Genomic DNA, 22207 nt, shown 5'->3' on the forward strand with positions numbered 1-22207 from the left:
TATACTATTCTCCACTATTGTCTCCACTATTCTCTTCTCTATACTATTCTCTTTGTGCTGACTCAACGCAGTCATAAATAAGATATATATTAATTAGTTAATACTTATAGATATCCCATTCCAATAAAAAAGGAAACCAAATCTGTCGAATTGTCCAAATTGTATTTACACAGAGATAAGGATTACACATCAACATCAAGCAGACAGGATATGCATTGGAACTTAGTTTAATACTGTTTTGTAGTGCTTCATTCAGTTCAGCCTTAGTGGCTCGACTCGACCCTCCGTCTAGGCCCTGCGGCACTTGGCCTCGACGAGCTTCTGCAGCGTGGCCGTCAGACTGTTGATGGCATCGATCTTCATGCGCTCGATGCGCTCCTGCTGGACCAAGGACATCTTCTGGATTTGCAGCTGTTCGCGCTGCAAGCTGCGCTGCAGCTCCATCTTCTCACGCTCCACGTCCAGCTTGCGCTCGAAGTAGTCCTTCCACCAGATGTCGTCCTGCTGAGCGGGCGGCGGCTGCAACTGTTCGTAGAGCTTGCCTGTGGGAGCCATTGCCATCTCCTGGCTATCCGTCTGGTCCGGAATGCTGGTGCTGCCCGTTTGATCGGCATCGTACTCGAGCTTGGGCTGACGCACCTCCGACAAGCTGTTGCTGTCCTCGTCGAACTCGTCATTCGATTTGCTGTCCAGCTGCAGCTGCACCTGCGGCTGCAACAGCACCTGATCCACGGGCGTTATGTACGGCTGTCCATCCTGAGGCGTTGCTGGCTTCGACTGCTGTTGTTGCTGTTGTGGCTGCTGTTGCTGCTGTTGCTGTTGCTGCAGCTGCTGCTGCTGCTGTTGCTGCTGTGCCTGCACCTGTTGCTGCTGCTGCTGCTGCTGCTGCGTCGTCATTTGGACGGGCTGCAGCTGCACATCAAAGTCGGCCTTCTTGCCCTGCAAGTACTTGAACATCTCCTCGAAGAACTCCCAGTGCACGTAGCCCGAGACGTACTTCTTGTTCAGATTCTTGTTGTAGGTGATGAGGATGTTGTGCCACTTCTTTTGCACCTTGGCCGCGCTGTAGCGGAAGCCCAGCCGCTGCAGCTGCCGGGTGCAGTGCAGCCACAGCGCCGTCCGCTTCTGCCTGCCCTCCGTGAAGCTGCCCTCCATGGGTCCGCGGATGTGTATCAGGGCTCGCGTCGCTTCCGTTGTCCAGGCGCGCTCGTACGGACCGCGTCCTATGCTATTCGCGCTGCCCGACAGCTCCGTCTCCTCCAGCAGGCAATCGTCGTCCAGGTCGTCCAGCTCATCATCGCTAATGGGATAGGCTAAGGAAAAAGGAAATGGAAAACAAACAATGCTTTAGCACCTGTTGCTGCTGATGACGGCTCTCACGAGCTGCGCAGCCTCTCTCGCTCTCAGCTTGCGTCGCTCGCTCTCTCTCAGCTTGCCACACACCAGCCACCAGCCTCCACCCACCACCCACCAGCCGCAGCCGCAGCCACCCACATCCTAGTCAAACGCCCGAAGCTGCAAGGATGCTAGCGCTGCTGCTGCTGACGCACAAGCATAGCCAAAGCTGAAGGATACACATTTTCACAGTCTTCAATCGAAATCAAAATCACAACTAGCACTCACACACACACACACACACACACATGTACAGATTTATATTCATTTAGTGCTTTAGTACTTACGCTCAGTCTCCTCAGCGCTGCCATTATTGTTCGCTGCACCATTCAATGCGATTTGTGCCATTTGTCGATGATATTCCTAATTAGTATTATTATTATTATTTTAGTTAGCTGCTAGTCTATGTATTTGATAGCACTATTGCTGCTTTAATTAAAATTGATTTTCTGACAGCCTACTCGACTCTCGTCTCGTCTCGACTCAGCTCTACTCAGCTACTCAGCCTAGACCTGGCTGCTCTCAATAGTTTTCTGTTACTAACCGAAGGACATTTTGTGGGCTGCAGGCGGCTGCCAGGCGCTTAAGCTTCCACTCTCTCTCTCTGTCGCACGCTTGCACTCGCCCTCTGTCTCGCTCTCGCACACTGAGCATAAAGCTCTTTGGCTGCTGCCGCTCTCTGAACTCAGATCTGTGCGGGCTGCTGTGCGGCTAGGTCATAGTATTTGAAGTATCTAGAACGAATGCTGATTGACTGTACATATATATGCAGACATATATGTGTATAGATATGTTTATATGACATTTAGCAGCTGCGCACTATTTCATTAATCTGATAATATAATAACTTAAACACACCTTAATTAATGTCTAGACTAAAACTCAATACTACAATAATATAATCAATTAATTTAGTCATTTTGTAATATTTTTATTTTAAAATATATTTCAAAGAAAAAATCTAAAAATCTGTAAAATATTTACAATTTTTGTACTATATTAATAATTTAAAACTAATTATTATTATTATTATTTTTTAAATATATTTCAAGGTTTACATCGTGAAATCTATTAAGCTCATATATATAATTTTAATGGTATTTATTATATAATATAAAATTATGTGTATTATATAAAGTTATATTCAAAATTTGAGTCACTTGAACATATGTACATATGTATATTTTGTCTTTTTGAATTCTAATTTAAAACATTTTTATTTATATTGTAAAAAAAAAAAAAAAAAAAAAAAAAAAAAAAAAAAAAAAAAAAAATAGAGAGAAATCAATTAAGATAGTCCTTTATTAAAAAATGTAAATTTTGAACAAATGTTCCTAAAATTTGACAATTCAAGGAAATTTTCTTGAGTCAGTTGGATCGGGTGGCTCATCGGTGTTAGGTTCTTCAAAGTCTGGTATAAATCTGTTGAATATATATACGCATATAAATATATATATATGGAGATTTATTGGCATATTCTAAAAGCTGCTTACTTTGGATATTTAGCCAGCAGATATTTTACAATAAAAGTAACACATTTTTGTACGCATCTAAACATAGCTATTAGCTAAGATTCCAAATTCAAATCTCTGGCAGCACCGTAAGGGGAACAGCAGAGATTCATGTCATTTAGCGTTGCCAGCTGCGAGCGATGCTGGCTGTTACGCGTTGCCAGCTGCCTCAACGTTTGCCGGTTGGTTAATTTCGCCAAGTTGGCAGCGCTCATCGCAACAAAATTGCGCGTGCTAAAATATTTGTTGTTGAATTGTTACATTTGCCTGTGAATAGAGTTAATCAAAAATTAAATACAAAAACTGATCGAAAATGCCCGCCGTCGAAAAGTATGTTATGTAAGTGTCTTGACTAGCAAAGCAAAGTAGACGAGTTTTATTATATTATGATACATTTCAGATACGATTGGAAGCGCCTCTGGCAAATGGTGTCCGGTATCCACTATGAAACACCCAAAGGCACAGTGCGCGAAGAGCTATTGAATGTCTGCTCGGAGCTGCAGGCAGGCGTCCTGCAGTTCAAGCCCAAGAGCGCCTCCAATGTGCAGCTCTGCGCGCTGCTCAAAGAAAAGAAACAGGAGAAACTGTTGCCCTTTACAGAACGTCTGCAGGAGCTGCTCAACCTGGAGTCCGCTCAATGCTGGGAGATACTATGCTACTATCTGACCAAAGAGTATCGGGGCTCTGCCAGTCTGCTCACACAGCTCATCTCCACAGAGACGAACATGACCAAGCTGTTGGATGACATTCGTCACTATTATTCCCTGGAGCGCATGATTGTGCTGAAGATTGTGAAGAATCTGCTTGTCTTTTACCACGTACCCAATCATCCGTACCATGCAGAGTATAGGGAAGTTGTGGACAAGATCACACTGGAACGCTTGCTCGAGTCCTACCTCAACCAACTGGATAGCTTGATCAATGAGCTGCCGCCACGCAAGCTGCTGGCAGGCGAGAGCTTCCACTGCACGGATCGCCTGACCAACTGGTCGGAGCGCAACGCACGCGAGACCAACGAAGTGCTGCACATTCTGCTGCTGATCAGCGAGCACAGAAGTTTTAGTTTTAGCCAAATCACGCGACTCTTTTCCACCATCAAGCAGCATTCCTTTGGTCGCCTACAGAGCTATCTCAACGAGTCAAATCCCTATCACAAAGAACTGATCAAAACTTTAACCTATTCGGAGCTGATGCTGCTGCTCAAGTGCCTGGACAGTGACAACGGAGAGCTAATCCAACAACTTATTGAGGAGCTCCATGTGGAGATATCCAGCATGCATCATCGGCCAGAGCACGGCCCACTGCTGCTCGTCTGGATGCTGTTGCGCCTGCGCGGCACAAACGATGCCGATGATGCTTCCAGTCTGCTGCGCTGCCGCCAGCTGGGCAAGCGAGCTGTCGAGCTCAAGTGCTTCGAGCTGCTGCACAGCATTGCGACACATGCAATGTTCTCCGACGACAGCCTGCTCTCCCGCATCGTGAGGAAGACCATCTATAACCAACTGTGCTACATGTGCGACCTGTTCGATGGCGACGGCAGCTGCGCCCGCTATGATGGCATCTTTGCGCTGCTGTGTGAGCTGCTCTCCTTTCCCCAACTCGCCAAGGACTTCTGCAATCGTAAAGGTTTGTTAAGGCTGTGCCCTTAAATTGTTACTAAAAGGTTTCTTCTCTTTTCCCAGAGGATGGTGTGCGCTCCTTGTATAATACTCTGCTCGAGAACTTTCCTCTGCAGTTCATAGACTTGGCCAACGTGGCCTATGCCTTAACCAAGGCTGGTCAAGGCAACTATGTAAGCTGGCAGCTAATCCTCTTTATTTGCATTAACTGTACATGAATACATTCTTCATACACAGATCAAAGCTCAGATGGAGTCGCTGCCCATGCTGGCGCTGCTGTATGACGAGCAGGCGCACAAGCTCAGGGAGTTGGAAACGAATGAGTATGAGCTCACCAGCCCTCTGCAGGCCTTTCCCGGCATCGATTTCACGCTGCCCATTGGCACCAGCTGCACCGCTGTGCAGCATGCCAACGGCTTCTACATGCACTTTCGCTGCCAGGTGAACTTCTTCAATGCACTGCATCACGAGATTAATTGCCTGCTGCGCGAGAAGGCGCAGCTGCACGGTGACTTCGAATCGAATGAGCGTGTTTTACGTGTCGAGGCAGGGCTCAGGTATCTAGAGCTTACGCTGCAGCGCATCAAATCCATAGCAGCCATCAGCCCTGAGATGGTGCATCCCACAGAGATGTGCATCGACTTGCTGAGCAAATTCAGGAGCGTGCAGTGCCCGCCTGCTCGCCTCTTATCGATTTGCCTAAATGTGTGCACTGCGCTGTTGCCGCTCGTGGATGAGGAGATCTTCATGCGTGTCAGCCATTTGGATATACTGCCCAAAACGGGCAGTCAATCGCTGCAGGACTACAAGCTCTGTGCGAGCGCAGTTTACTTTGAGTCGCGCTTCCTGGGCGCTATCATCGACAATGTGGAGAAGAAGCAGGAGCGCTACGATTTCCTCTTGGCCTATCTGCACTTTCTGCGCACCTATACGAAGCTCAAGCGGCAGCGCTATCTGCAAGTGGAAATACCCGGCTTGGTCTTTCTGCTGCGCGACGTGTTTCCCCACTTGCACACCTGGCACTTCAAGTCGCAGCTGGACAAGAACAAGATCTACTTCGAAGTGCTCAGCTTCATATGCGATCTCTTTGATATCATGGGCAGCAGCAACGAGGTGAAGTGCGAGAAGCGACAGCTGCTGCTCAATGTGTGCGTTTACTCGCTGCTTAATCTGGACAATGGACTAATACTTCTGAAGTATATCTACCTATAGAGATTTATCTATTATGGACTTTCTGTTAACCCTTGTCTCTCTAGATTTGTGGGCGTTGGCAACGCCTTTGTCCAATACACCATGGAACTGGAGACGAACTGGATGCAGCAGCAGCCGCATGGACTCATGATGCTCGTGCGTCTCTCTATGCGCATATTGATGCAGGTGCTCTGCCTGAAGAGCCACGTCTACGGCACGGGCGCCCTGTCGCCACTGGAGGCGCTCATCTATACGCAGCCCAAGCAGCGGGACACGTTGCGCATCATACCCACTGTGTGCAGCTATATGAGCAACATATTTGATCGCTGGCTGCCCATCGTGTCCTGTCGACTGTTGAAGCGCATTGCTCTGGAGTTTAATATGTCGCTGTTGGCCTGCCTGGACATGGAGGCAGATCAGATCCGACTCACGTTCATGCAGAAGATGCCCGATCAGCTGGAGAGCGATTCGATTAAGATAGCCATACTGGAGCTAGTGGATGCCTGCATAGCCAAGCAGCCAGGCGTCACAGAGGCCTTCTTCAAGGTCAACTATGCGAATGATAAGCGCTCGTTCTTCGGCAAGGAGTGCACGCCCAGCATTGGGGACAGCATTGTCACCTACATGAAGGAGTTTCTCGATGGCCTCGAGGAGGTGCCGCTGATCATACAGCAGACGTTGCCCTGCAAGGTATTGAACATCTTTCATTCGCTGTGGAAGCACAATCTGAAGATGCTCGTGGATGAGCTGCTTAAGCAGCCTCACTTCTGGAGAAAGCTATGCAGTCCGCTCTTGACCAAGCCGACCAGCCAGCCCCAAATGAGGGTCTACACGCAGCTGATAAACATTATCTCCATCGAGATCTACAGCACCGGCAGCAAAAAAAAGACCGACCTACGCGAAGTGATGCAGAAGTTCTTCGAGCTCGACTGCTTCCAGCAATGGCTCGACTATATCTTCAATTTGCCCAAGGTTCCGGCTAAGCAGAGCTGCAACGAGGAGCTGCCCGACTGGATATGCTGTTTGCAATCGTTTAAGGACTTAATTGTCATATTGCTGAAGAAGCAGCCCACGTTCATCACGATACCCGATGCCCAGTTCAAGCTGCTGGCCAAGAAGTGTCTGACAAGGCTCGTGGACCGTGCCAACTACTTGGAGGACATGCGTCCCTTCATCATGCTGGCCGAGCTGTACATATTCATACTGCTGCAGTTCAAGCAGTCCTACACGAGCAGCAGCGAGGAGGAGAAGGAGCTCATGGAGCAGCTGGAACAACTAATCCTACGCATCTGCGCCTGCTACGAGGACTTGCATGTGCGCGCCAAGGAAGCGTGCCTGGCCATCATAACCAAGTGTGCGCACCTCTATGCGAATCTCCTGATCAAGGAATCTAGTATATCGATGCGCTTTCTCAACTCTGTGGTTACCATCATTTCAAGGGAGCTGCTCGATATGGAGAAACCACAGGCGCCACTGAAGCCGCCACTGAAAACCCCGCCGCAGGAAGCCAACGATGGCACCGTAACCACAAATTCGCTCCTCTTGTGCCTTAATCTCCTGAAGACAGTTGCGACCATCTTTACTATGGATGGACCCGGTAACTGGGATTTGCCGTTCTTGTCGGTGCGTCTCTTCCAGCGTCTGCTGCACAGCGTCTCGCAGACGCTGCCCGTCCATAACAAGCGAACGCTTAGCATCCAGTTGCTGGACGTGCTGATCGTGTTCGCCAAGAGCAACTGCTCCACAGAGTTTCTGTACTGCGACATGGGCGAGCATCTGTGGCTGAAGCTGCTGCCGCCACGCGAACTGCTCCATGCGAAGCTCTCATTCAAAAAGTCCACAAAGGACAACGTCTGGACTATGGAGCAGTGGTGGCCCATCTACTCGCGTGGCATTGAGCTCGTCAACATCATCTACGACAAGCACAAGAAGTGCTTCCTGCAGGAAGTCATTCAATTCGTGGGCATACATGAGGTTTATCTGGTGGACTCCCTGCTGCTGGGCAAGCAGTCCCTGGAGCCCGCGGCCATGAAGCTAATCAAGGCGGCCATCTCCCTAGTAGCCAGCTTAACGAATGATCACAAGGAATGGGCGCAGGAGAACTGCTCATCCATGCTCAACATTATGGTAAGTTGAGGCAACCTACATAGATGCATCTCACTCTTATAATTTTTATTTAATTCGTAGAATGCTGTCCAAGGCCTGATGTGCCACGCCATGTCCATGTTTCATCAGCAGCGCAACTTGAAATGCTTGCTCGCCGGCAGACGCTCGCAGCTGGAGATGTTGCGCAACATGGAATCGATTACCATTGATGATGATATGATCAATGCTTGTAATGAGTAAGTTGTGGAATAAGACTGAGCTCAGCGCAAGCAACTAATAACTATCTGTTTTTCCGCAGCCTGACTGACATCATTATATTCTGTGTTAAGGCAATGCAAAAGTTTAGTCCCGATCTGTTGGACATCCTTTGCTGCAGCTACTATGAGCCGCACAAGTGGCAGCCGTTGCTGGACGTTAAATTTGGAGCGCCTAAGCTGAATGAGAGCAGCTTAACTCTCACCTTTGGCATGGTGCTCAACATGGTGACCATCTACGTAAAAGCATTGACTATGGTGAGTGGGAGGATTCGAGATGCATTATATTTAAGCAATATCTATATAAATATTTTTCTTTTTACACAGCAAAATCACGGCTTCCACGAGGTGCCGCTCAATACGCTGCCCAGTGTGGAGATTGGCGAGGCGACAGGCCGCATTGCCTCGGGTGAGACGTCTCAGGGCCAGCGCAGCTTCTCGCACTCTGTGTCCACTGCCGGCTGTCCGTCGAGCGAATTGCTCTCCAATTTGGATGGCCAGCTCTGCCTGGTGGCGCTGGAGCATCTGCTCATGCTGGTGGCCTCGCAAAGCATCTATGTGATACGCTCGCCGGAACTGGAGCCGCGCTGGAAGCAAATTGTGCGACGTGACATTAGCAGCGACCTGCTCAGCTTCCATGAGTTTGTGCGTCGCAAGGTGATCGTGGACTATCGGGACGCACGCTGTCAGTGGGTGCGGCGCAAGCACGGGTTGCTGAAGTTTAGGCCACAGAATGTGGGCCGAAGCCCGGCTATTGCCTCCGGCAGTCAGCGCGGCAACGAGGTGGCACGTCGCAGCACCACCGCCAACGAGCTGCGCGTGAATGTGGTACGGCGTCTGCACTTGCAGCAGCATCCCCAACCACTGCAGCCACAGTCTGGCAGCTTGGAGATGACTCGCATGCTAAGCCCCATTGCAGCGCCTCATTCAGGTGGTCGCCACCAGATGGCAGCATCTACGCCGCAGGACTCAACAGATGTTAGCGAAACCCAACATGAGAACAGAAAACGCTTGTATGCGGCAGAGTCAATGGCGCTTGAGGTGCAGTACTTGCCCCCGCCCACGGAGCCCATCTATTGCGAATTGTCCCAGGTGCAGCTTGTCGAGGAGGATTATCTCCAGCTGATGTCTGCGCTGTTTAGCGTTATACCACAAACCGAATAGGATTCTAGTTTAAGCTAAAATAGGAATATAATTTAGCTTAAGCTTGTATTTTCATGTGAAATCATTAGGAAGTTTGTAAATTGTATACATGTTTAAATAAAGAATAAACAATTTGAAACTATTCATATGATTTTTCTTTATTGGGTGCTAACATTTTCTGCAGGGTGTAAAATTTTTCATTGCATACTTCTGAGACGATCACACAAATGCAAATCCATTTATATCATAGCATACTTTTCGGCTGTGCGGTAATTCAACGCAAATTTGTAATGTTGCATACTTTTGGGATGGCCCTAAACTTGCATATTTTAAATTATGCAGCATACTTTTAGCGCTAGAGTTTTAAAGTCTAGCTCATCATAGTCAGACGCAAATTTTTGTTGAAACTCGACTGATTTACCAGGCGAACAGAAATGCCCAGCAGGTGGAATATTTTGTTTACATTTTGATTTTAGTTTATATTGAGTGCGCTGCCAATTAACAGCTAGTGAGAACAATTCTGTTATTTAACATAAAGTTAACAGAATTCTGTTAATTAACATAACATAATTCTGTTATTTAACATAAAGTTAAAAGAATTCTGTTAGTTAACATAAAGTTAAAAGAATTCTGTTAGTTAACATAAAGTTAAAAGAATTCTGTTAATTAACAGTAGTCAATTCTGTTAGTTAACATAAAGTTAACATAATTCTGTTAGTTAACATAAAGTTAACAGAATACTGTTAATTAACATGCCGTTAACAGAATTCTGTTAGTTAACAGTCGAGTGGCGGCAAACCGATAGTAATTATCGAATTGTTGAGCGGTTGAATTTAAAATGATCAAATAATCAAGCAGAGAAATACGTTATTATGCACAGATATCAAATGCCTACAATTAAACGAATTTTGAAAATCTTTGACTGCCAATCGGTGTGCCCTACCAAAGACTTCACGAATATGGTCAACTAACTGCTGCCTTTATTTCCGTAAAGAGCTGGATCTGTGCAAAAAATATGCGTAATGAATTCGTGCAAAAACTGTAATTAAAATGACATAGAGCAACTATAAAATCAGCAATTTGACTTTACAGCTTGTAATCTGTTCAAGTTCTTTATCTGTCAATCACTCAGCTATTTAGTAGCTCAAATAGTATTTAGTCGGCAAGTGACGTCATTTGGCGTCCGACGAGCCCCCAACTACGTCAGCTGAGAACGTGTCGCCCACGCGGTTTCAGCACACTCTGTATTACCCGCTCTCTCTCGCTCGCTCTCTCTGTCTCTCGCGGACTCTTTCTGTTGCCGGGTCACATTGGTTACTCACAAGCTAAACAATGCCACGCAAAATGAAAGAAGTCTCAACGCCGGCGACGTCGTCGTCGTTAACGCAGTTTTCGCTGCTGCCAGCTGAGCTGATTATGTGTTTAGCACTGCGGCCAGCCGTCATTTCAGTACCTTGTGGGCCGTCACAGAGAACGCATGTGCAGAGGCAGCAGAGTGAATTGAGCCAGATAAAGATACACGCACCTCAAACAACAGTTTACAGTTAAGCGTTTTGTCCCCCCCAACAAGAAAAGTCGTCAGCAGCTGTTTGTCTTATTGTGATAATGTTTAAAGGTGTGCCAACGCTTGCGAATTTGAATTTGCGTTTGCTCAGCAGCCACACGGCCAAGGGTCGCGCGTGTTCTGGCCGAGTGGTGCAGTGCCGCAGCAAGGCAACGGCCACATCCCTCGACCTCAACGAGGCCAATGGCAATGGCCAGATCGATGTCGATGTCTACAGCGAGCAGGACCTACTGAAACGCGACAAATTCCGGCATCGCGGACTCGATGTGCAGCAGAAAATCGCATCTGAGGTGAGTGGGCAAGGCTCCTGTAGCCGAAGCGGAAACAGCTGATATCATCCATTCGACTTTCCTTCATTGTTTATTTTTGGGGGTTGACGCCACAACAGGCGTTTCGTGATTGCGTTTCACATCGCATTACTATCGATTTTTACACCACATGCCCAGCCTAATCCAGATACTATAAAATGGCGAAATTCGCCGAATGAAATCGAGACTGTTTTCATAAGTCTGAACTTACATAGAAGTATTTCGTCGCCAGACAGTAATCTGTCCAAGTATATACACAAGTGTATAGTCAGTCGGCGCTCTTATCTATTTACCTAAGAGTTACGTGCCCGAAATATAATAGAAGTTCAGGTTTATATCATGCGTTCATTTACTTATCTTATCAGGTGGGTACATCTGCTGTGTGCAGCGATGACTACCGGAAAATCACATTGGGAAATTAATCATGACGTCGCTTTGTCAGTATTTTATGATCTCGTCACATCTTAATACAATTACAATTACTATAGCTATATTAGATGTTGATTACATATGGCCCGATATTGACATGATACGTATTAACGAAACATTTACTCTGGCCAAAATTTATGATTCATGATATGTGTTAATACGACACTCGAACCGCCCCACATGCCAAAGTCACGAGAAAAATGTCACAAAAAAGAAATCCCAATAAGCGCTAATATATGTATATATATATTATACACATACATATACATACAGGGCTCTAGTAACATACAAATATACACAATTATATATACAAATCTGATATATGTATAAACATGCGAATTCTAGAAAAAAAAAACAATGCGAGAATTTTGTTTATGCGCTATCGTAGGCATAGAAAGAGACAGAAATAAAAGGGGTAAGGTTGGACTGGGCTAGCGGAAACAAAGAGAAAGAGATAGAGCGTTATTCATAGTCAAGTGGTTTCGTACATTTTAGTGAATGAATGGATAATTAAATGGGTTATACATACATAATAAATTTTTGTAAGTGATTTGCGTCTTTTTCGAAGATCTTAGAACTTCTTGAGCTTCGGCCATTGACAAAAATATTTCAAGATTACGAAGATGGAACTTAGGTACATTTTTAGCAACTTTATATTAAAAATAGAATTCAACCTTTGAAATTTAATGAATTAAACAAAAATCTAATCTAATGAGATATTGAATGATATCAGTCCTAAAGTTCAAACAGATGTCGTATACGTAATAATTCTTATACAAGTATGCGTCATAGATACTAAAGAAATAAATATTAAATGTCTTAGCGAGCGGTTATTGATTATAAATCAGCATTAATCATGAACTGCAAAAATTTCCACAATAAATATGATTTTTAAGACATTTATGATCTGTGAGATCTATATGGCCTACATGATATTCATTATTAATATGATTAATTAGATACTTGCATTGCATTTAATACATATGTGATCTAAGTCGTATAGATATATTTATTATTGTTGTACATATATGTTATATGATAATCCATATGAAATATTCATTCATGCATTTTCAATGTCGTCCTTTCATTGTACTATAAATGCTCGCAAGCATACGGAAGGTGAGCGAGCATAGGTAGAGCGACATTTCCGCTCTTACAAATCCCAGTCCGAGTGCCGCTCTTACTACTTATTGCTATATAAGACTTAAATTATGTAGCATGATCTATAAGTTCTGTCTACTATCTGTGATAAATATTTTTGTGTAATCGTGTATATACCTTCTACATAAGCCAATGATCTTAAGATCTTTACAAAAAATGCAAATTCAATGCCAATGCTCTTTTTATGATCCCAATTGTATAGCATACATATTTAATCCCTTATCTCTGTCTCCAAATACATATATTGTATTAGAAAATATGTGAGCATATGCTAAGTATTTTTCCCCCGGGGCTCCATTGCTAGCTGTTACTACCTGACGCTGAAACTTTAATGCCGAATACCGCTCCGTTGCCATGGGAGAAATAATGAATATATTTTAAAGCACATTGCTACCCACATGTATGTATGTACATATATATACCTACATACATAAATATGTCTGGCCCCTGAGCTGATATGTGCTACGAGTGTTAATAGATTTTTTTTTTGGCACGCCGAAAAACAAGCCCCTCACAGCTAGCAAATCACATGGAACTAGAGCTGAGAGAGGGAGAGAGAGAGAGGGAATGAAATTGAGAGATTGGCAGATCGAGAGAGCGAGTGCAGATGATCTTATAAATATTTGTTTGCAAAAATTAAGCAAAACAAATCGAAGAGCTTGTATGTATGTATGTATTTATATATGTGTGTGTCTCTCTATATCGTCATGTTTTAAGTACATACATTATTTGCTGTTGCTTTTGTTTATTTATAAAATCCAACTGCGTGCGTCAATATCTGGCGGATACTGTTCCATTCAAATGAAAGCTGTCAATAATAAAATTTAATTTATTTATAAAAAATATTATAATTAAAAGAATAATTTGGCAGCAACAGCTGGGCTTTCCTCATTGTTAATACAGTCAGTTATTATCATTATTATTATCATTATGCATAATCACTTTCCCAGTTCAGTTCTTATCTCCCGCCGTTTCACATGACTCTGTTTGCCAAGCCCCCGATTTAAAAAAAAAAAAATTTATTTCGGACCTAAGAACAACAATTTCGTAAGCAAATCAAAAGTATTTAGAATTTATTTATTTTTTTTTTTTTGAGGCGTCTGCGAAAAAAGCTCCAAAAGAAAATAGAAGAAATAATCTATTCACTCTTATTTTTTTTTTAACATTATCAATTATTTGCACATTCAATTAGCAAATTGGGCTGAATTTGTTGTCAGGCAGTTGTTGGTTGTTGGACTTGCATTAGAGCTTGGACTTGGCCTCATCCACTGTTAGCTGATGTCACGCTCCAGTAATCCCACATCCATGGCCAGGTGTTCAATTACAATTTGCTCAGTAAATTGGATAAGACAATCTATTTTGAACTGTCTCGGGAATGGGTTTTAATCACTCCTGATAGCACGTCAAGTCGCTTAAAATAGCTTGCAAAAACACTTTTTAATTAAATGCTGATACATTTGAAACAAATACAAGAATAAGAAAGCGAAATTCATAGCAGACGAAATAACAGTGAATATTATATAGAGTCTGGCGTTAAGCCTAAATAGATTGACCCTTGGGAGGCGATGCCATTTTTGCTGTCTAGCCATATTTGGTTAAAAAGAATTGTCTTGGCCAGATTTCAAATTAAGCGTTAATTTATCAGGTGAAAATACTTTGACAGTTGCCATGTTTGGCTATTTATTAAAATTTAATTGGGTAAATGCGGAAGCAAAATGGGATCAATACGAAATACTATTTCTTTGGGTATACATGGAATTGTTAGATACAATTTAAGAAAAATAAAAATTGTAATTATAATTTTTTAATGTATTAAAATTTGTGTTCATAAGAAATTTATATTTAAATAAGATATAAATTTTAAAAAATATATATATGTTGTAAATAAATAAATCTAAGTTCTGCAGTCTAAAAGGCCATGCCTTTGTCTATTATTGCTGAAAAGCAGTTCACGACTTGAGCGGACTGTCTGTATAACAGTTCTATATAGTCTCTTTACTCATCTATCATCCGCACACTTAGCAAACAACAATTGTATCGTTCTCCTCCTTTTACTCCTTGGCTTAGCGAAGGGAAACAAAGCCAACGCTCATCTGCATAGCCATTGTCACATATTTGACAGCATCGACAGCAGCCTAAACAACTAAACAGATGCGAAATATTTGAAATATACTATATATGCCATATATACTATATGTATTATGCATATAAGTGCTCAAAATGGCAGCCTTGCTAGCAAAAGTTCGGCTAGAAAGAGAAGCTCGGCAAATGAAACATGATAGAAAATTGTACAACAAAAAATGTTTAGCTACAAATTAACAGAAATAAATCTAAATATAAAAGCCAACAAAAAACTTGTTAAAAGGAATAAAGTAAAGCGAGAATATGGACAACATCGATCAATTGTCCATTGTGGACCTGCTGGCATTCGACATGAACAAAGCACACTTTGAAAAATGTTACAAAATTTGCTCAACAGTTTATAAATTTTAATACTTTTCCATTATGTTTTATATTTGCGTGTCCGTTTGTCCACTAACTGTGAATGCTTGCCACGCCATTGCTGGCATGCTGAAGGTGAGATTAGCCCAAGTGGAAAAGTGTAGCAGCATTTTAGGAGCCCAGCAAATAGCTTTTAGATTGACCAATGACAGTTATGAATGAATGCTAGCCAAAGCCCATCCATGCCTCGTATATAAGTAGACCGTTATGTTGTTTACTTAGCATTTGCAATTCGATTCTCGAAATGTCGCAAACTCTGAGAACAATCGTACGTGAGCAACAAATAGAATAACTGTGAAAATATGTCAGGGATACGTGCTTGGCACCTCACATTACACACATATTTCGATTATTGTATTTATGCAGAATATGCTTTGTATATCTTCCAGAGAAAACTACGTACGCCGCCGTTGCTGAATTTGGTTTTTGCCAATCGTAAATTATCCTTCTACGACACCAGCACCGGACAGAAGCCCTGCGAGGAGAATGCCAAACTGTAAGTTCGCACACACTTGGCCACACACAAATAAGTCAAAGATATACATGCACACACACACACACACATAGAGATATATGTATGCGTATATATAAGACATTTCGCACTTACACAAAATATTCTCAAAAATATTTGATTTCGCATTTGGCACCTGCCTCAGGCCCAGCTTCCACGCCCCTCGGCACCCGCGCAGCTCTTGGGCCTCAGGGGGCTTGCCACGTGGCAAATATATAGTTGCTATATGTATAGGCCATTTCTAATAGATCACTTGGTGCTAGTTACCAATTGTCTTAACAAAGCTATTTCCATTTATAGATCGAGCTATTTTTAGGCTTAGCAGTTGATTTACACAATTAGCGATATTACAAAAAAATCGATGTGAATTCTAATATATATACATATATAATATAATATATAACGAATATGAACAAGACCAGAAAAGAGTCAAATAATATAATATATATTTATATACTTTTGCAAAAATATTTACCTTGCACATTTGCACGCATTATTTTGAGCAAATTGCTTCTTGTTTTTCTGCTATTTGTTTTTGCCTTTGCCTTTGCGTCTGCATTTGCTTTGGGCTGCATGCCAAAAGCAAATATAAGATATGAAAGATGTTTTTGTTTTTCAACAATTCATAATTGTTATATGATGCAAGGGATTGTGAAATTGCATGCACACAACTCTAAGATGCTCTGTTTTGTAAAGGATTAAATGAAGCTCTATCTATGTTGAATAGGATGGAGTTTCAACATAGAAATTGTTTTAAGAGGCGATTATGCCTAAGAATTTGAAATATGGGCGGGAAAGTAGAGAAAAGACATATAAGAAATAAATTTAATTAATTAAAAAATTAAAAATAGAAAATAAATAAAACAAATTTTTAAATAAAAAATCTATAAACATACAAAAAGATAAATAAAATAATTTATTAAATATTAAAAATAAAAACAAAATACAAAATTTTTCAATATTTTTTTTATTTACAAAAAAATTTTAAAAATTATATATTACATTTAATATATCTAAGTAAATAAAATAAAATTAACAATATATTGAAAATGTTTGCAAAAATCTAATATAATATATAAATACTAAAAAGATATAAAAAATATTAAAAAAATTAAATCGGTCAATATTCTAATTAAATACAACAAATTTAAACAAAATTTAAATAAACTAAACTTAAATTATCATAAATTTATATTCATAAAAAAGGCAAAACTAGAGTACGAAAATCAGCAAACAAATCTTTCTAAGGCAGTTACTCTTTATGTATATATAAAGGAATCTTTCCAAAGGACTTACTCGCTCTCTATGTACATAAGGTATAGGTCCTTAAATATTCACTCGACATCAATGAATGCTTCTACTGCTGCTGTCTGTCTGTCTGCTGTCCAAAATTTAAGCGCACAAGCGCTCAGCCGCTAATTGAACGCAGTGTAGGGGTATAAAAATAAATTAACATACATTTATTAAATGAAGATAAGATCGAAATACGCTCCACTTTGATTTGTGGGCGACCAATGGGCCGTATGCCGTATGCTCTGCCAACTACTATATAAAACTGTTGCCCCATTGCTGTGGCGCTCATTTCGGCATCGTCGGCAGCTTCGAGCACATTTTCGTGTCTTTTTCAACAGCGAATTTTCGCGAATCATTTGGAAAGAAACCAGCTTGAAATGGGGGAGCGCGGTTATAGTTTGCTGCAATATGCGACGGAGCGGGCGCCGCTGCCGTTGGACGGGTACACGCCCGAGGAGGCGGACCAGTTCAAGGACACCTTTCGGCAGAAGATACTCGACGACCTGAAGTCGATGAGCGGCGACCAGCTGATCGAGCTGGTCAAGCAGAACGCCAACAAGGTGGAGGAGGAGGAGCAACAGCAGATTAAAGCTGGCGCCCAGCCGAATCCCGTGCAAGACGACGCCGACCTGATCGATGCGAACATCATCGCCGAAATGGTGGCGGGCATCTGCACCAAGAGCCAAAAGGCCCTCTTCATCAAAGTGATTACCAAGTACATCAGGTAACAAACAATTGTGAACTGCGAAATGTGCTTTGTGCTTTGTGAATTGTGAATTGTGACTCAGGCCGAAGACGAGCCCCTGTGATAAGCCTGCGATCTGGGTGCGTTATCTGGCCGAGCATATTGCGAGCAGACATTAACCATATACGTGATATGGTATATCCATACACATTATATGCCAATAATGGGCACAATATTACACACGACGGCAAAGGCAAATAGCTGCGGGTGTTTACATACTTTGAATGGGGAGTTAATTAATTTATTTTATTGGCAATAACATGATTTAGAAATTAGCGCCTTTTCACCCACAGACGCACCGTCTGTCTCTCTCGTTCTCACTCACTCTCGTTCTCGTTCTCCTTCGCTCTCTCGCTCGCCGTCTCGCTCGTTCAACAATAAAAATCACACATTTGGCTAATGTATAAAATGTCCGATCGTCGCGTAGCCGCAACACAGTTGAGCTTTAGGTTCAGAATATTACGCATACGCCATGGTGATAACGGAGGATATAGTTGCGCTGAAGCGCCAGAGCGAGGACGGCGAGGCCAAAGAGCGCGAGGAGATCTATAGGCACAACAAAGAGCAGGAGACAACCGAGACAGCGGCCATAATCGAGGAGATCATCGAGGGCATCTCGCTGCAGAATCGTCGCGGCACCATAGTGCGCACTATATCGGCGATAATCAGGTATACATCGGGTTGCAGCGAAGGTATACATAGGGCGTCTGTATAGCACCTATATCCTATATATATATAGGATATAGGATATGGTATGCATACAGGGCATATGTGGGGAAGCTATAGCGTAAACCTATGCTATATCTGGAGAACCTCTATAGGACAGCCAGATAATGCATATATGGGCTGTAGCTCATGTGTGGGGTATCCTATAGAAGACATCTATAGGATGCTATACAACTTAATTACTATATATAGGCATATGAAGGCAGCCCACTGGTATAAATAAGCGTTATATAGAGTATATGTAGGGTATTTACAGGTCATCTATTGGATACATATAAGGTATATACCTAGGATAGAGTGTACCTATATAATATATAGGCCATTAATAGGATACCCAGATGGTATATAAACGATATTCAGGACATGTATAATGGGTATAGTGTATCTAATGGGTCCTTTATGAGTAGTATATCATATAAATAGCAAACAAACCCACACAGTGACACACCCTCTCAGTCCACAATTGCGTTTATAGCACAACATATGGCAGACCCCCACTACACATATTCACATACATAGATAATTATATATATATTTGCTATATATATTTTATTTCCTTAGAAATCAGCGACGCAACTATTCGATAAGGCCGTGAGTAAATTTTGGATGGTGTTTCCCTGCGTGTTTTATATGCTTTTCGATTTAGTTTTGTGACACCCCGGCAAACAAGCCAAAGACTCCGCTATACCACTCGCTTTTAGTTGATATATAGCGCCACAACAATTATATATGTATATATTTATTTATTGCTTGATCAACTCTAGTCGTAACTTTCGACGCATTCAATTTGTGCTTTAATTGAGTTCAATTGGAATTTGACAAGAACTATATATATATATATGTGTATATTTATTTGATAATTGAGATTTCTTGTATTTAATTTCCTTTTGTTTTCGATCAATTTGACGCGGACGAGGCGCAGCCTGGCAACTCTGGCTGGCTCTATATTTAGACCTTTGTAGCTGAACTGTAGCCAGGTCTAGACGTTTGTTTGCTCGTATTATCACCTGCCCACACTTGTTTTGTTTAGAGCTTTACCTATAGTTGTAGTTTAAGTAAATCGCCGTAGCTTCTAGCTTTTTTTTCCACACAAGCATGCTAAATGATTTCCCGCCGTCTCTTAACGAAGTTTTGGCCAACTCTTAATGAATTCCGTAAACCCTCTTCTCGTTTAGCCATCGCGAGCAGGAGCAGCGCAACGCGGAGGATGTGCTCTTCGATATGTTTGCCAGCGAGGAGACGGGCCTCATATCCATGGGCAAGTTCCTGGCCGGACTGAAGACCACGGGCATACGGCGCAATGATCCGCGCGTGCGCGAGCTCATGGACAACCTGAAGAAGGTGCACAAGCTGAACAACTACGAGACGGGCTCGTCGGCCGAGACTCAGCATCTAAACCGCGAGACCTTCAAGGCGTAAGTCTAGCCTGGGCCCAGTCCGATCCATGATCCTTCATTATTCTTTTCTCTGCTTCGTTTTCAGCGTGGTCTCGCCGAACATTGTGCTGATTGCCAAGGCATTCCGTCAGCAGTTTGTCATCCCGGACTTCGCGAGCTTCGTCAAGGACATTGAGGAAATTTACCATCGCTGCAAGTCCAACACTCTCGGCAAGCTGGCCGATTACATTCCCCAGCTGGCGCGCTACAGCCCCAACTTCTGGGGCGTCAGCATTTGCACAGTGGACGGACAACGCTTCTCCATTGGCGATGTCGAGGAGCCCTTCACGCTGCAGAGTTGCAGCAAGCCACTGACCTATGCCATCGCCCTAGAGAAGCTGGGACCCAAGCTGGTGCACTCGTTCGTGGGCCAGGAGCCAAGTGGCCGCATCTTCAATGAGCTCGTTCTCGATCAGAATAGTGAGTTGGCATTGAGCATGCTCCATGCTGGGACTTAGCTAACCCTAACCTACTCCTGCTCCTGCTCCACAGAGAAACCGCACAATCCGATGATCAATGCAGGCGCCATACTCACCTGCTCGCTGATGAGCGCCTTGGTCAAGCCCGACATGACCTCCGCGGAGATCTTTGACTACACGATGTCCTGGTTCAAGCGCCTGTCTGGCGGCGAGTACATTGGCTTCAATAATGCCGTATTTCTCTCAGAGCGCGAGGCAGCCGATCGCAACTACGCCCTGGGCTTTTATATGCGCGAGAACAAATGCTTCCCGAAGCGCACAAACCTGAAGGAGGTGATGGACTACTACTTCCAGTGCTGCTCCATGGAGACGAACTGCGAGGCGATGTCTGTGATAGCCGCCAGCCTGGCCAACGGCGGCATTTGTCCCACCACCGAGGAGAAGATCTTTCGCCCGGAAGTCATCCGGGATGTGCTCTCCATAATGCACTCGTGCGGCACCTACGACTACTCGGGACAGTTCGCCTTCAAGGTCGGCCTGCCAGCCAAGTCGGGCGTCAGCGGCGGCATGATGCTGGTCATTCCCAATGTGATGGGCATCTTTGCCTGGTCGCCGCCTCTGGACCAGCTGGGCAATACGGTGCGCGGCCTGCAGTTCTGCGAGGAGCTGGTCAACACCTTCAACTTCCATCGCTACGACAACCTGAAGCATCTGTCCAACAAGAAGGATCCGCGCAAGCATCGCTACGAGACCAAGGGCCTGTCCATTGTCAATCTGCTCTTCTCCGCTGCCAGCGGGGATGTCACGGCTCTGCGTCGCCACCGTTTGTCCGGCATGGACATCACCCTGGCCGACTACGATGGCCGCACCGCCCTGCACTTGGCCGCCTCCGAAGGGCACTTGGAGTGCGTGAAGTTCCTGCTGGAGCAGTGCCATGTGCCACACAATCCCAAGGATCGCTGGGGCAATCTGCCCGTGGACGAGGCCGAAAACTTCAACCACTCCGATGTGGTGGAGTACCTGAAGAAATGGGCTGAGAACGCCAAGGATGCGCCGCAGCAGTGCATGTCGGACGCCGTCACCACCAAGACCGAAGCTGATGAGGTGAGTGCTGCAGATTAGATAAACCCCGAATCGTATCTATATATGTGCATATGAATGTGCCTTTCAGGAGCTACCCTGTAATCCGGACGATGTAGTTGCCAGCGGCATATCCAGTCCCATTCCAACAGTATCGGAGCCACGTAGCCCCAGCCCCGTTTCCTCGGAGGACGGCAGCACGGTGAGCGGCACCAGCGTGGACAAGACCAAGCCCGGCCTCTAGAGACCTATGGATAGACATATATAAATATATACATACCTATAGAATCTCGCTTAAATTATTTTCTTAATCATCTACTTAGTTAATATACAATTTTAGTTAGCTATCCGAGTTGTTCAGACTTGTGAGCCCAACATACATACCATATATAATATACACATATATACATATATACTTATTAATGCTACTCTGATCAAGGCGAATATAGACGGCATTTGTACTTTGTAGGGTTTTAGAAAAGCATTCGAAGATCCGTGCTGGAATCCAGACAAACCATTGAAAGCAATGACAATAAAATGTATTTGAAAATCTACAAGATATCCCACAGCTATATATACCATATATACATACGATATATACAACATATACATATACATAATGTTTACATGTGTGACTTGTAAATTTATATATTCTTGTATCTACTACAGAATTGTCAATTGAAAGTGTTTCGATGTTAATCATAGAGTCGCGTGTTTTAGTTCCTTTATTTAGTTTCTTTGTCTACATGTATAATACATTCAATAAAATCTATCGAAAACTCCAAAGATTGAGTGTGTTTTAATTATTCAGTTG

General features: G+C 43.5%; 3 protein-coding genes and 1 long non-coding RNA gene across 13 annotated transcripts; 2 read left to right on the forward strand and 2 right to left on the reverse strand.

Annotated features, from left to right (window-relative positions):
• Window positions 1-147: 147 nt before the first annotated feature.
• Window positions 148-1950, reverse strand: LOC108616359 (uncharacterized). Its single transcript, XM_018011503.2, has 2 exons — window positions 1683-1950; window positions 148-1313 (listed from the first exon to the last, which is right to left on the reverse strand). The coding sequence occupies exons 1-2, from the start codon at window positions 1741-1743 to the stop codon at window positions 289-291; spliced, it is 1086 nt and encodes a 361-aa protein (XP_017866992.1). The 5' UTR covers window positions 1744-1950; the 3' UTR covers window positions 148-288.
• A 729-nt stretch (window positions 1951-2679) lies between these two features.
• LOC149268368 (uncharacterized) lies at window positions 2680-3029 on the reverse strand. The gene is made up of 2 exons (XR_016270419.1): window positions 2889-3029; window positions 2680-2817 (listed from the first exon to the last, which is right to left on the reverse strand). It is a non-coding gene; the product is annotated as an uncharacterized LOC149268368 (long non-coding RNA).
• A 75-nt stretch (window positions 3030-3104) lies between these two features.
• Window positions 3105-9361, forward strand: Nup188 (nuclear pore complex protein Nup188). 2 transcript variants are annotated; one of them, XM_018011488.2, is made up of 8 exons: window positions 3105-3245; window positions 3307-4532; window positions 4589-4698; window positions 4763-5721; window positions 5782-7843; window positions 7904-8058; window positions 8121-8334; window positions 8404-9361. In XM_018011488.2, exons 1-8 carry the CDS (start codon window positions 3220-3222, stop codon window positions 9238-9240), a joined length of 5589 nt encoding a protein of 1862 aa, XP_017866977.1. In that variant the 5' UTR covers window positions 3105-3219; the 3' UTR covers window positions 9241-9361. The 2 variants fall into 2 exon arrangements, with proteins under 2 accessions (XP_017866977.1, XP_017866978.1); XM_018011489.2 differs by having other exon boundaries at window positions 3307-4526.
• Window positions 9362-10658: 1297 nt separating this feature from the next.
• On the forward strand, window positions 10659-22179 carry GLS (glutaminase). 9 transcript variants are annotated; one of them, XM_018013116.2, is made up of 7 exons: window positions 10659-11073; window positions 15573-15679; window positions 19020-19049; window positions 19634-19873; window positions 19941-20314; window positions 20387-21417; window positions 21485-22179. In XM_018013116.2, the coding sequence occupies exons 1-7, from the start codon at window positions 10825-10827 to the stop codon at window positions 21635-21637; spliced, it is 2184 nt and encodes a 727-aa protein (XP_017868605.1). In that variant the 5' UTR covers window positions 10659-10824; the 3' UTR covers window positions 21638-22179. The 9 variants fall into 9 exon arrangements, with proteins under 9 accessions (XP_017868605.1, XP_017868607.1, XP_017868609.2 ...); XM_018013120.2 differs by lacking the exon at window positions 10659-11073 and adding an exon at window positions 15100-15258; XM_018013122.2 differs by lacking the exon at window positions 10659-11073 and adding an exon at window positions 15297-15451.
• The last annotated feature ends 28 nt before the right edge of the window (window positions 22180-22207 follow it).

This window comes from Drosophila arizonae, chromosome 5 (assembly GCF_054131065.1).
Source record: "Drosophila arizonae isolate 15081-1271.41 chromosome 5, UAZ_ARI_1.0, whole genome shotgun sequence".
In the NCBI taxonomy this organism is placed as follows: Eukaryota; Metazoa; Arthropoda; class Insecta; order Diptera; family Drosophilidae; genus Drosophila; species Drosophila arizonae.

Coding starts and splice junctions, on each gene's coding strand:
- Nup188 (XM_018011488.2), top strand. CDS start 3,220: ATGCCCGCCGTCGAAAAGTATGTTAT. Junction 8,059..8,120: donor ATGATCAATGCTTGTAATGA/GTAAGTTGTGGA, acceptor GTTTTTCCGCAG/CCTGACTGACATCATTATAT. Junction 8,335..8,403: donor ACGTAAAAGCATTGACTATG/GTGAGTGGGAGG, acceptor CTTTTTACACAG/CAAAATCACGGCTTCCACGA.
- LOC108616359 (XM_018011503.2), bottom strand. CDS start 1,743: ATGGCACAAATCGCATTGAATGGTGCAGCGAACAATAATGGCAGCGCT. Junction 1,314..1,682: donor CAGCGCTGAGGAGACTGAGC/GTAAGTACTAAA, acceptor CTTTTTCCTTAG/CCTATCCCATTAGCGATGAT.
- GLS (XM_018013116.2), top strand. CDS start 10,825: ATGTTTAAAGGTGTGCCAACGCTTGCGAATTTGAATTTGCGTTTGCTC. Junction 11,074..15,572: donor AGCAGAAAATCGCATCTGAG/GTGAGTGGGCAA, acceptor TATATCTTCCAG/AGAAAACTACGTACGCCGCC. Junction 15,680..19,019: donor TGCGAGGAGAATGCCAAACT/GTAAGTTCGCAC, acceptor TTATTTCCTTAG/AAATCAGCGACGCAACTATT.